Source organism: Hordeum vulgare, chromosome 1H (assembly GCF_904849725.1).
Source record: "Hordeum vulgare subsp. vulgare chromosome 1H, MorexV3_pseudomolecules_assembly, whole genome shotgun sequence".
In the NCBI taxonomy this organism is placed as follows: Eukaryota; Viridiplantae; Streptophyta; class Magnoliopsida; order Poales; family Poaceae; genus Hordeum; species Hordeum vulgare.
This window is the reverse complement of record NC_058518.1, coordinates 25,512,598-25,525,705: the sequence shown is the minus strand read 5'-3', so window position 1 is coordinate 25,525,705 and position 13,108 is coordinate 25,512,598. Positions and strand designations below refer to the sequence as shown.

The window sequence follows — 13,108 nt, the reverse complement described above, 5'->3', positions numbered from 1 at the left end:
GTGGCTGCCTCGCCGGGTGCCCGCGACCCGTTCGACGGAATGCGGGGGCGACGCCGCGCAGCGACGTAAAGAAAGAGCCCAATGCCGGTAAGGATCGCTACCATACCCACCTTTGCTCCGTTTCGTTCGATTTCCATTGATCCTGCTATGTCCTTCTTCTTACTCTATCGTCCGGAGATGGAAGAACTCGCGATTACCTACGTTTAGAAAACGAAGCACAAGCAACGGTATAGCGCATTTCATGGCTGCTTTAATGGCGCCACACATCATAAGAGGTTTCGGAATGCGTGTGTTGCCATTGCCATCCTCGTTGAACGGCACTGTAGCAGGCTCAAACCGATCGTGTAGACGATATCATAAGCCACACGGATAAAATTCCTACCTCTTTTGTAGCTGATAAAATAATGAGAGATTCACTGCCACGAATAAATTATTGACAAAAGTAGATATGTACGTATATATGTCCTCTGAAAAGAAACAGCTAAATGTAAGCCCTAGTTTATCCCTTAAATATGCTGTGAGAACCTTGTAATTAGCCGAATGAAGCTGCCTGACACAACCTGGTAATCATATTTCAAGTCATGTTTGCCTCACGGGCACAGCTCATCTGGCTCCCTGTGTGATGAATTTGGTTCCATCATGAAGGCCTGATTACCGCGATACAGCGTGTTAGTCCATCAACTCTTAGGAAGAACAATATTAGCTCAAAGCATAGCCATTAATGCATAAGACAGAGAGACATGAGCACCTATTCCATTTTAGCGAAGAATGCCATGTCACTGTACTGCTTCTGAAGTGCTGGATTCATGCATGCCATCAGGGATGGTTTCTTTTTCTTGGCTGGGAAGAGGAACGACCGGAGCGGCACTCTTGATTTGGAGGGCGCACTCCTCCAAGTGCTGCTGCCTTTCTGCCCAGACAAGCTAGTGCTCTTCAGTAACTTTGCCAGGATCTTTTCGACTTCTTCTTGTAGCCCTCTTATATAATCTAAGCCAGCCTGCAGTTCATCTGCAACCTTGTCGTTCTCCTGCTTCATGTTCAAGATCTCCCCTTGGAATTTGGCAGCATGGTATGAAGTGAATTGAATTCCTTCCACGGTCTCTGCATCCATCTCCATTGCGGCTTGGATTTCCTCTTGTATACTGCAGAGGGAAGCAAACCTGCACTGGAGCTCCCCTTTGAACATAGCATTCTGTTCCAGCCATACTTGCATTTCAATCTTAAGTTCCCTTAGCCGCTTCTCTATGGTTTCGGGTTCAGCTTTTGCAAGAGGTTCACTTGTGCCACCGCTGGTTTCCTTGAGCTTGTCCTCGTTTGTTCGCTTGCCAATCTCTGATTGTAGCTGATCATGCTTGGTCTGCAATTCTAGTATCTTTTCGAATGATGTGCTGAACTTCATCCAGAAGTCTAGGTTCTCCTCCAAAAGTCCATCGATGTCTCTTCTGAACTTGTCCTCAAGAGGTGAGGCGTTCTGCATCTGAAGAATATTTGTTAATCTGATGTCACCCGTAACAATTCTTTCTGGCTCGAAAACAGCATCATGTGATGCATCATCTTTGTTCTTGGGGCTAGAGTTCTTCATGGTTATCCTCGAACTCGAAAAAGCACTTTGTCTCCTTTGATGACCGGGCAAAAAGCTTGGGATCCTTCGGTGCCCCCTGAAGGACCCACTCTTGATACTCAAGGACGTATATGTATTCATTTGATGGCCATTCTGCTGTGCATCTTTGTCAATAGAAGAGTTCAGGAGTTCACGTAGTGACCGAATCTCCTTGTCCTTCAATTCATTGGCAGAGCGCAGTTCGCTCATCATGGCTTTCATCTCATCCAAACATTCCTGATTCTTTATCTCCACTTCTGTAAGCCTTCTCTTTGCATTTTTGTAATTTCGGAGGATAGAAGTGTATTCGGTCAGTAGTACCTTTTCCTTGTCTTGGAGTCCACTCATAAGCAATTTCTGCAGATTAGCCATGTTCTCCTCTTGATCTCTTACACCAACAGCTTTTCCATTACCAGGAGTAGAATTTTCAGAGGTGCGTGTGTCTTCTGACTCTTCTGCTTTCTTCATCTCTTGTTCTAAGTGGCCTTTGGAAATGCTATGACCCACTGTTGATGAATCTTGCTTGTGGTCCACTGACTTCACATGATGATCTCCTGGGACTTCAGATGAAATGTGATGCAATCGATCTAATGATCCCTGTTCATGGGAATGCACAACATAGGTTTGCATGCTGCTGCCATTGTCATGTTCACCAAATGCATGATTGTCTGCATTTTCTGCCTTCTCCTTATTTACCGTTGCAGCTGCAAAGCTAGATTTTCTTTCAAGCCCACAATACCACAAATCCTCTGAATCACCCGCACTGTCATGCTTTTCTGCCATAATTTCATGGTAATTGTTAGAAGGCTGTCTGTTTTCATTGTTGTTTACTAGCTCCAAGTTACTGGAGAAATCAGGGAACCCATATATTTCAGGCTTCCTTGTAGCTTTATCCATCTGAGGATCTTCTTCTGATTCTTTTTTCTTGCACTCGGTTAATAGTACCATTTCCTTGTCTTGGAGTCCACTCATAAGCAACTGCTGCATATTAGCCATGTTGTTCTCTTGATCACCAACACCAACAGCTTTTCCATTGCCAGGAGTGAAATTTTCAGTGAAATGCAAGTCTTCTAACCGTTCTTCTATGTTCATACCTTGTTCTGACTGGCCTCCAAAAGTGCTATGATCCACTGTCGATGAATCTTGCTTGCCATCCACTTTTTTTAGGTCGTGATCCCATGGGAGTTCAGGTGAACTTTGATGCAATCGATCTACTGAACCTTGCTCATGGGAATGTACAACATATGGTTGCATGTTGCTTCCAATGGCTCCATGATTATATTTCACTTCTATATTGTTATGTTCACCAGATGTACTGTTATCTGCATTTTCTGCTGTTCCTTTATCTACTGATGCAGCTGCAAAGCTATTTTTACCTTCAAGCTGAAACTGCCACAAATTCTCTGAATCAACAATAGCTATCTCTGACTTACCACACCAATCCAGGAACCCATCTATGTCAAGCTTTTGTGTATCGTTATCCATCTTATTATCTTCCTCTGGTTTTGTCTTCTCACACTCGCCAGATGGTTCGGTGTCAGCGGGTGGTGTTGCTACATCAGTTATTGTGGACACATAACCAGCTTGTTGCTCAGTGAGAGGTGACTGCAACATATCTGTAGTATCATTGTCTGCATTTTCAGCCGTTTCCTTATTTACCGATGCAACTGCAAAGCTAGAATTTCTTTCAAACCCACAATCCCATAAGTCCTCCAAATCATCTGTGCAGTCATGCCTTTCTGCCTTAATGTCAGTGTAACTATTAGACTGGTGAGAGTCATCACTGACTGTAGCTAGCTTCAACTTACTGGAACAATCAGGGAGTCCATCTATGTCAGGCTTTCTTGTAGCTTTGTCCATCTGAGGATCTTCCTGTGGTTTTATTTTCTCACACTGACCAGATGGTTCGGTGCCAGATGGTTCGGTGTCAGCGGATGGTGCTGCTTCATCTTTCAATGTGGGGACACAACCAGCTTGGTGCTCAGTGAGAGGTGACTGCAACATATCTGTAATAACATTTTCTGTGTTTTCTGCTGTTTCCTTATTCGCTGATGCAACTGCAAAGCTGGACATTCTTTCAAAACCACAATCCCACGAATCTTCCAAATCATCTGAGCGGCAATGCCTTTCTTCTTTGATGTCATGGTGACAGTTATCACTGACCGTAGCTAGCTCCAACTTACCAGAATTATCAGGGAGCACATCTATGTCAGACTTCCTTGTAGCTTTATTCATCTGAGGATCTTCTTCAGGCTCTGTTTTCTCGCACTCACCAGATGATTCAGTGTCAGCGGATGGTGTTGCTTCATGAGACAGCATAGGTGCAGAAGCAGCTTGGTGCCCAACAGGAGGTGACTGCAATAAGTCTGTTATACAACAAAAGCTATTTGCGGTTTCAGCGAAATTTGAATAGACTATGCTTTCTTCTGCATGGAAGGAGCTCTCAAGGTACTGCACTCTCATCAGCTCATCTTCTGCCTTCTCTAGCTTGTCATTTAGTTCGCCTGAGCCACTGGTTACTACTGCCTTCTCTCCCTCCAGTTCCTGCAGTGACATCTCCAGCTCTGTGTTTTCCAGACACAGCCTATCTATCTTCGCAGTCTGCGATGAGACCATGAGTTCCAAGTCCACAACTTTATTGACTATGTCATCAATTCTCTCTGCAATCTCTGCCACAGAAATATCAGTGTCTTTCTGAAAGTATTCCTTGATCTTATCTACTATTGCTTCCATTCCAATTTTCTCCTGCTTCATAGAGTACATATCATCCATCTTAACGCTGGCATCATTTCTCACATTCTCGTAAAGAGAATTTCCTGAATCTGATAGGAATTTACCATGCTCTTTCATGACATTCTTCAGTTTCTCTCTGGAAACATCGGCCCTTTCCAGCTCAGCCATTGCTTGGCTGAACGATAACTTTTGCTGTTCCCGCAATCTGGCAATGGCGTCTTCACAAGATTTAAGGGCACTCGCTGTCATCAAAGCTCTCGCCTCATCATCTTCAATCACCGCGCTTTCGTTGAACTCCTCCTGGAAGTAGCAGACTTCTTCATGCATGTCGTTGATCTTCTTTTCAAGATCCCAGTACTTTGCGATTCCACTCTCGTAAGAGCTCTTGATGAACTCTTTCTCAGTCTGCAGCACCAGTATCTGTTTCTGCATCCTGCTGATCTCCTTCTGCGCATTCTCCTTGTTGACCGGAGCTGCACAATTCTTTCCTCCATCCTTCAGTCCTGGTTTCCCTCCTTTCTTCTTATTCATCAGCCCCTCCACCGTTGACTTGTGGATTTTACGAGGATCAACCGTCGTGAACGCCTTTGGGAGACTGTCATCATCCTCTTCCAGCATAGAATACTGAACCTGGTCAGGGAACGCAGTTGCAACCGTGTGGTTTGCTTTGTGTAGCTCTCCTGACATGTGATCGTAGCGTTCTGCAAGAGCTCTGTATGCTCGGTACGCTTCTTCCACGGAGCTGATCACCTCTGGTCGCCTCTTGTAATACATTTCTGCCCTCTTTGCAAAAGAATCCGCTTCCTCTCCGAGGAGTAAGAGGATGCACTTGACCCTGTCTTCCATATCTGCACATCAACAGTATTCTGTCAATCCCCGACCCAAAAATACAGTAGCGTTAAACAATTAGTTAGTTACAGAACAACTCAATTCAATCTATTTTGTGGAACACTTGCTGGTAAATTCCATTCCCAAAATCAGTGTGTAAGTCCATGTGCAGAATAGCTGAAAATTGTTTTATAGGATGTTATATGCTACTCCGATTACAAATGTGTAGACATTAAGGCAAGTTAATTAGTGTCGGGTTGACATCGCCGTCGTTTCAGCCTGCCCATTTTATATTTCTGTAGTGTTTGTCTTGCCTATTCTTTCAGCTGTGAACAACTCGAATCGTGCATGACTCTTTTGGAGGGAATTTAACTGTATATGCAAGTCTAAAGTCTAAACACAGTGATTCTTTATATAATACAAATGACCAAACATCTACTGGCTACCAAGTGGTGATATATTTCTGCTGGCATGTGTCATCCATCAATCTCATAATCACCTTACGCTGATGAAGTAGGTTTTTATATCTTTGCATAATCAAATAATCAGTGTGATTGTGGCCATAATAGTGATACAGTTCACATCTTTTGCTGCAAGTAGATTCTATGATACAGTCATGTGAGGCAATTGACAATATATGGAAACACCACTTTATTTGACAGCTTGTGCAGGACATGACGCAAAGCCCTGACCAGGAAAAATAATCAAAGACGTGCCGAGCAAGCAACGAGATCTAGGCGCGTATATCGATTGGCGCGACGAAGAAGGTGAACGGACCTTGGAGGTTGCTGTCGAGCCATTTGGACTGCCTGGTGCGGATGTGGCTCGCCCACCACCACGAGTAGGCGTTGCTCGCCGCCCGCTGCAGCATCCTGCCTCTCCTCCGCCGCCGCGCTTCTCCAGCCGCCGGTTAGCCAGCGCCTCCTCGGTCCTCTCCCTCCAAAATTCCTCCCTAGTTCACCTCCTCCTCCAGCGCACACAGGACCTGATCATGAATGCGTCCCTGCTGATCATCAGCCCTGTTGCACACATGACTCAAACTTGAAGGTCAGCAATGCACATTGCCTGCATTTGCTGTGAGGCTGCATGTCATCTTTGAAAGACGATGAACGAGAGTACGAGACAACGGTGGCGGCGGTGGAGAGGAGGAAGAACAGAGGAGGAGGAGGAGGAGGGGGGGGTGCATACTTCGTGGCAATGTTCCTGAGGAGATGCCAATCGTGCTTGATTGGAAGAACGGAAGCGAGCAGTAGGTGGTAGTGGAAGAGAAGTGGTGGCGATGGCATGGTGCAGGACTCGGGGAGGTCTAGTCTCTGATATGTGGGTCCCCGGAGGTGTTTGCTGTCCTGGGTCGCGGCCTGTGCTGCTGCTCGTGCTCGGCACGTCGGGCGGGCATGTGCACGAAGTTGGGCCAGAAGTAGCTCTGAGATGGGCCGTGGGCTCAGTTTGTGCTTTCGTCTTCTTTTTTTCTTCCACTTTCTTTCCTTTTCTTGCCTTTCCTTTTCTTTTACAGATTTGGTGTCACTAGCAAGTTAAAGCTGATGGGAACAGACAAGGTGTTGTCTTGTTCTCAGAAAAATAAAAAGATGAGCAAAATCCTTTAGACAGCTGCATGCTCTCCTGCAAATGCATATATGTTGATATCATTATCTGCAATGGCCAAATTCATTTACATCTCATGCATACAACAAAACAGGGTTTTGCCCACATACAAACCCAGGAGAAAATCGCTGGGCAGTCCAAAACTCGCATCACATTTTTATTATTATTATTAGAAATTCCATAACAGTGAAAGAAGAAGAATAATAGAAACCTTTGCATCAAATCTGAATGAATGCTGCTCTCATATCATTCGGTATCCTTTACACCCAGCCAGGATGCAATTATGCAACAGTTAAAGGCCACATGGGAGCATGTGACAAAACCCACCCAGCCAGCCAGCCCCCATCCAGCACCATTATGAAATCACAGCTATTTCAGCTGTACCACCTCCAACATAAAATACATCATTATCATTTCTTTCCATGCACCTGATTCGATCGATGCCACCTTCCCAAGCAACCAAGATTAGGAGGGCCCAACCACACACAAAAAGATACTGATAAAAAGTATGAAAAATAAAGCCAAATCAGATCAATCCATCTCAACCATTGAAAAAAAAACCATGGATGGGATGGCCAACATGAGTGTTGCTCTCTGTCAACAAACATGGTTAGAATTCCAGCAGCAGGCATGTGAATATGCTTTCTGCCAACAGACATGATTATAGAATAGCCAACAGATCATGCCAACAAGCATGATGGTTAGTTATAGTATTAGGGTTTATCACCCACTGGTAACATCACATTGCATTACATTATAAGTACAAGTGCATCATATGAGTGACATCAGCTTACCATATGGTTACAAGCAAACGGCCACAGATCGTGTAGATAATAATAGCCACAGCCATAGGGCAAAGAACAGGAGGTCCAACTTATAGAAAAAAAAGAAAAGAGAAAAATGAAACACCCACAAAGCTACTGCAATCACCACAAAAGTACAGGCGTCGACAGTAAAAAAATTACACGTGGAAATTAAGCACACACTACCTTGCTGTCATCAAACAAGAAGAAGAAAAGAAAGATCAGAGTAGTAATAAACACCAATAATAGTACATGTGTTTTTTCTTCTGTTCACCTGCTACTACTTGCTGTTCTTCTTTTTCAGTAGGTTACCAAACTTCTTCAGCAGGGGCTTGTTCTTCTTCTGCGGTTTCGTTGTCGTCGGGGACATGGCCACCTTGCTGGTCACCTCTGCTGATGCTGCTGTACCGTTCGCGTTTGCGTGTTCCGTGCTGCTGTCCTCCTTGGAGGACAGGTCGTCTTTCGAAGACTCAGTTTCCTGTTTCGCATCTGCCTGCAGCTGCTTCTCAACAACCTTGTCGCTCTCGTGTACCGTGGTGAAATCACTTTTCGCCTCCTGCTGCTCGACCTTGCTGTCGTATTTCTCTTCCTCTTGATTCAGGTCGCCATTGGAGTTTCCGTTGGCGACGACGAGTTCCATGCTCGGTTTTTTGTCACTCTCTCCTTCCGTGTCTTCAGTTTCCGCAGCTGCATCGGCAACTTCACGTGTTGCACTGTGCACCTCATCCACAACCACTAACTTCTCTTCCTCCTCAGGATGCTTCTTTTCCATGGCTTCAGCAAGCAAAGCAGACAGTTCCTCTATCTTCTTCATGGCGTCGGCCTCTCGCAGCCTGAATTCGTCATTCTCCTGGGTTAAGCTCTGCAATGCGTTCTCTTGATCAAGTAACCTATCCTTCAATTGCAAACTCTCAGACGCTGCCTCCTGCGCTGCCTTGTTAGCTTCAGCAAACGCTGATTCGATGTGCGTTAGCTGCTCTTGAAGGCCCTCTTTCTCAGCCTTGACCTCCTGCACAGCCTTGTTAGCTTCAGCAACTGCTGATTCCGTGGTCATTAGCTGCTCTTGAAGATCCTCCTTCTCGGCCTTTGCCTCCTGCAAGGCCTTGTTAGCTTCAGCAACAGCTGATTCCTTGTGCATTAGCTGCTCTTGAAGATCCTCCTTCTCAGCCTTTACCTCCTCAATAGCCTTGTTAGCTTCAGCGACTGCAGATTCCGTGTGCATTAGCTGATCCTGGAGACCCTCTTTCTCAGCCTTTACATCCTGCACAGCCCTGTTAGCTTCAACAACCGCTGATTCCGTGTGCAACAGCTTCTCTTGAAGTATCTCTTTCTCCTCACTGACAGTTTGGAGTTCGTGCTCTGCATCTCGCAATGATGCTCCTACCCTGTCGGCTTCTGCTTTAAGAGCGGCAATTTCTTCCTCTGACTGCTTGTTTAAACTGACAATCTCAAGCTCCTTGGCTTCGCATTCCTCTCTATACTTGCTCACCTCAGCCTCCAATTTTCCGACGGTATTCCTTAAACAAGTGATGTCATAGTGTGCCTCCTCAATCATTACCTCATAGTTCTCTTTGGTACTATTTAGGGACATCTTGAGATCGCCAATCTGTGCGAGGGCATGCTCGTAATCATCTTCTTTCTTCAGAAATCTTTCGTGTGCTTCCTCTGCTTTGCCAGATGCCTCACTCAACGCAGCAGTGAGATCCTCCACTGCCCTTCTCTCTTTCTCCTCTCTGTCCCTGGTATCATTCAACTCATTAATGAGCTTGATTTTCTCCTCGGTCAGGATTACAATGTTTGCATTAGCAGTCTTCTCATTGTTTAAAGCCTCCGAGGCCACTTCTTCGGCAGCCTCAAGCTTGTTTTTCAGAACATCTATTGTTGTCTGCAGCCCAAACAACTCCTGCTGAGAGGCGTCCAGGTGGTCGCTGGATTCGTTGATTTCTGTTGAAAGCCTTGCCACCTCAATTTCCAGTGCTGTTGTCTTTCCTTTCAGCACTTCCATCTCAGATTCTCTGTCCTGTAAAATAGACAGGGTCTTGTCCAGTTCTTCTTCCGTGGAGATAAGGGTGTCGCTTTTGGCCTTCTCGGAAAGAGTAGCCTCCTCCAATTCCATTTCAAGCGATCCAGCCTTGTTCTTCCATTCCTCAAACTGCTGATGGACTTCTGACTCGGCCTTCTTTGCATCAGCCAACTGTGCTTTAAGCTCCTCGGTCAGTTTTTCCATGTCAACCAACCTCTCCTCAAGAACCTTTGCCTCCTCTAGTTTGCCTTTGAGAACTGAAATCTCGGATTCCAAATTCTTAACAAACGCCTCGGTTTCACGGTTTTTACTCTCCTCAGCCGCAGCGCTGGAATCGAGCAATCCTTTCAAGCGGGTGACTTCGCCGGAGAGGATCTCCACCTTGTCCGCGTTGACCTCCGCGATCTTCATGGCATCGTCTGCGTGGCCAAGCGCAGCCTTCTTGGCCTCGTTGGCCATCGAAAGCTCGCGCCTGAACCTCTCGAGCTCCTCGGTGGTGGTGACCAGCGTCTCCAAATCCGCGGCATGCTGGCTTCGCACGCTCTCGACCTCCCTCTGCCACTCCTCGTCCCTCTTCTGCGACTCGTCGATGCCGGCCTGCTCGAGCTCGTCGGCGCGGAACTTCTCGATCTCGGTGGCCTCCTCGGCCCACCTCTTGGCCATGAGCGCGTCCTGGAGCTTCTCGTGTATCTCGTCGGCGACCCGCTTGGCCTCGTTGAGCTCGCCGACGAGGCGGTCCTTCTCGCCGACGACGAAGGAGAGCTGGTCCTTGGCCTTCTTGAGGTCCTCGTGCGCGGACTCGAGCCGCGACTGCAGCTCGATCTCCCTCCGCAGCTGCTTCTGCTGCAGACAATTCGATTCGATTCCCACGTCAAATTTTTTTTCAGGGGAACGCAAGTCGCTTTCACGGCTTCACCCTCTGCCGACAAGCGTAAAGTTTGTGCTGGAGTGAGACTCACGTCGGGGGGAGGCGTGCCGATCTTGGGCACCCGGCGCTCGGCGACGGGCTTGGCGTCGGCGGATCTCGGGGAGGCGCGGTCGAAGGAGAGGCGCGGCCGGGCCGCCGCCGCGGCCGGCGGCGAGTTGGGCTCGGACCTGAATGGCCCGCCCGTGTTGCGCGAGCGCGGAGTGGACGGCGTGCCGCCGGCGGCGGCGGCGGCGGCTGCGCCCCTCCTGGTGCCGCCGGGGGTGGAGGGGCGGTAGCCGGAGGAGGGCGTGGAGGGGCGGTGGCCGGAGGACGGCGTGCTGGGCCTCGTCCGGCTGCTGACGGGCGACTCATTCGGCCCAGATCTGCAAACAAGAACAACAACGCAGACACAGCCATCAGTTAGAGAGCTCCAACCACTCCTTCACTACTATGAAAAAATGCGAGACCCCGGATGAGGAACAAATCGCAACAAAATCAACCGCGGTTGTCGAGGCGCCGGCGCTGCCATTTGCCAGAGAGAGAAGAAACAAATCAGGAAAAATCGGGAATTGCAAGACGGGCAGGCGGAATTGAGCGGATCAAGAAGCAGTTCCTAGTGGGGCCGAATCCAGCCGACGGGAATTGTCTCTGCCGCGGAGCGAAGGAGTGGGGAGAAAAATGTCGGCGAGATCTGCCGCCGCCGCCGCCCCCGCGGGGACGGATAAAGAAGAGGATAGAAGGAACCGACCGACCAACCCAAAGAAATAAACCAAGAAAGCAAGAAGAGCGGCCGGAGAAAACGGCAGGGGGGAGGAGGGGAGGGTGCACCTTGATCTGGAGGAGGGCAGCATTGTGCGCGCGCGCGGGGGAGCGGCGAAGCGGCAGAGCGGAGCAGTGGGGGGAGGTGGAGAAGAAGAAGAAGAAGAATGGGGGGAGTGGAGGAAGCGGAAGGGGAAGTGGGGGCGTCCGTCCGTCCGTCGGCCACACACCCACTGCGAGCGACGGGCCGGCGAAAAGGCTGCAAAGGCCAAAGCCAAAGCGCGCACCCCTCCCAAAGGCAATGAAGGTAGAAAAAAAAGGAGCAGATGATGCTACACTGCTACTGCATGCAAAGAAATACTATTATTGTTGTTGTTGGCCGGTTGGTGCGCGCTAATCGGCGTCCCTGCGGGGGAGGTTAGTAACACTAACACTAACACTAAAACTAACACTAGGCTTTGCACGGAGACGGACAGAGACGATGGGGGCAGGCAGCACCGCGTCGTCCCTTCTTTCTTTCTTTCTCGCCTCACCTACTGATGGCGATGCCGGCACCACCCCGCCAGCCATGGACTTGCCATGCCATTATTGGTTTGGGGGAGGTAGAAAGTGTAGCGGCTCCATCGCCTTCCGGTAGAGGGTAAGATGCAGGCGGATACTTCTTTCCTTCCCTGTATGGATGGATGTGTTCTCGAGCCTATCGTGACCGTGACGGCGACCGACCGCCCGACGCAGTGCTTTCTCCACCGCTGCTGCTGCTTTTGTCGCCGTTGCAGCAGCGGACGGGCTGGGGCTCGTAGCTACGTACCAGCTACCTCCGCGGCGGATCTGAATATCTGAATATCTCGCTTTAGCTACGTAGCTACGTGCCCTAGGTGTGACGCAGGGCCGACTTGACCGACGCGGTGTGGAAGTGCGGAGGGAGTTCGTCCACCTACCTACCTTGAACCAACGGAAGCGGCTAACGTTCGTTCGGTGGACTCTTGTCGCTTGATTAAGCTCCATGCCTCCTCTCCTACGTGACAGATACACATAGTATTATTATAGTATAATACTTAATGAGTAAATTGTCAAAACGCTTGGTGCGAGAAACCATCATTTTTATTAAAAAAATTGTCGATAACACTTGGTTTCAAGAAATCATTTGCTGAAAACACTAAAACGACACTTGACCACGTTTTCACACGAACACTGACGGTGGGACCCGTTGTAAGTGATGACATGGCACATAAAATTCAAACCGTTTAACCAAGCTATTAGGCTGACATAGGGCCCACTTGTCATCATTTCTCCTCCATCTTCTTCCTCCTTTCTCCTGTACTGCTACCCATCAGCACCGCCAAGCCACGACCTCCTCCCTTCGAAGCCCCTCAATCTCTCTCTCTCTCTCTCTCTCTCTCTTTACACCGCCAGCCGATGACGACAAATTCGTCAGGTCAGACCAAACCCGGCCTCCCGTTGGCACCACAAGCCTAAGCGTAACTTCCCCCCTCCACCTGCTCATCTCTGTGCCCTGTAGCGAGGTGGCTGCAGAGCGCCGCCGCATGCCGCCGCCGAAATGATCGCCTTCCTCGATTCTGACTGCCATGTGACCTTCGTTTAGTCTAGACGACGCCCGCAAGCGAGGGCTTCCTTGTGGAGCGCTACTTCCTCCCCCGTGAGAAGTGGGACACTACACCTCCTCGTAGACATGGATGCGTCCGCCATAGACACCATCTAGCATGACGTCGCCAAGGAGCGGCGGCGCGGCTCAAGGGCAGGGGGTCGTTGGGATGCACTGGCCGGCTCAACGCCGCCAAGTGTTGGTCGTGCTGCTGCCCCGAGGCCTGCGCAGAAGCACACCGCTGCCGGCA

General features: G+C 48.8%; 2 protein-coding genes across 3 annotated transcripts; both read right to left on the bottom strand.

Annotated features, from left to right (window-relative positions):
- Positions 1-390: 390 nt before the first annotated feature.
- Positions 391-7,456, bottom strand: LOC123397554 (protein NETWORKED 2A-like). Its single transcript, XM_045092121.1, has 4 exons — positions 6,350-7,456; positions 5,939-6,180; positions 749-5,181; positions 391-647 (listed from the first exon to the last, which is right to left on the bottom strand). The coding sequence occupies exons 2-3, from the start codon at positions 6,030-6,032 to the stop codon at positions 749-751; spliced, it is 4,527 nt and encodes a 1,508-aa protein (XP_044948056.1). The 5' UTR covers positions 6,033-6,180; positions 6,350-7,456; the 3' UTR covers positions 391-647.
- Positions 7,457-7,564: 108 nt separating this feature from the next.
- On the bottom strand, positions 7,565-11,537 carry LOC123397649 (WEB family protein At3g02930, chloroplastic-like). 2 transcript variants are annotated; one of them, XM_045092218.1, is made up of 3 exons: positions 11,325-11,537; positions 10,549-10,879; positions 7,565-10,432 (listed from the first exon to the last, which is right to left on the bottom strand). In XM_045092218.1, exons 1-3 carry the CDS (start codon positions 11,345-11,347, stop codon positions 7,847-7,849), a joined length of 2,940 nt encoding a protein of 979 aa, XP_044948153.1. In that variant the 5' UTR covers positions 11,348-11,537; the 3' UTR covers positions 7,565-7,846. The 2 variants fall into 2 exon arrangements, with proteins under 2 accessions (XP_044948153.1, XP_044948217.1); XM_045092282.1 differs by having other exon boundaries at positions 7,565-10,429.
- Between the last annotated feature and the right edge of the window lie 1,571 nt (positions 11,538-13,108).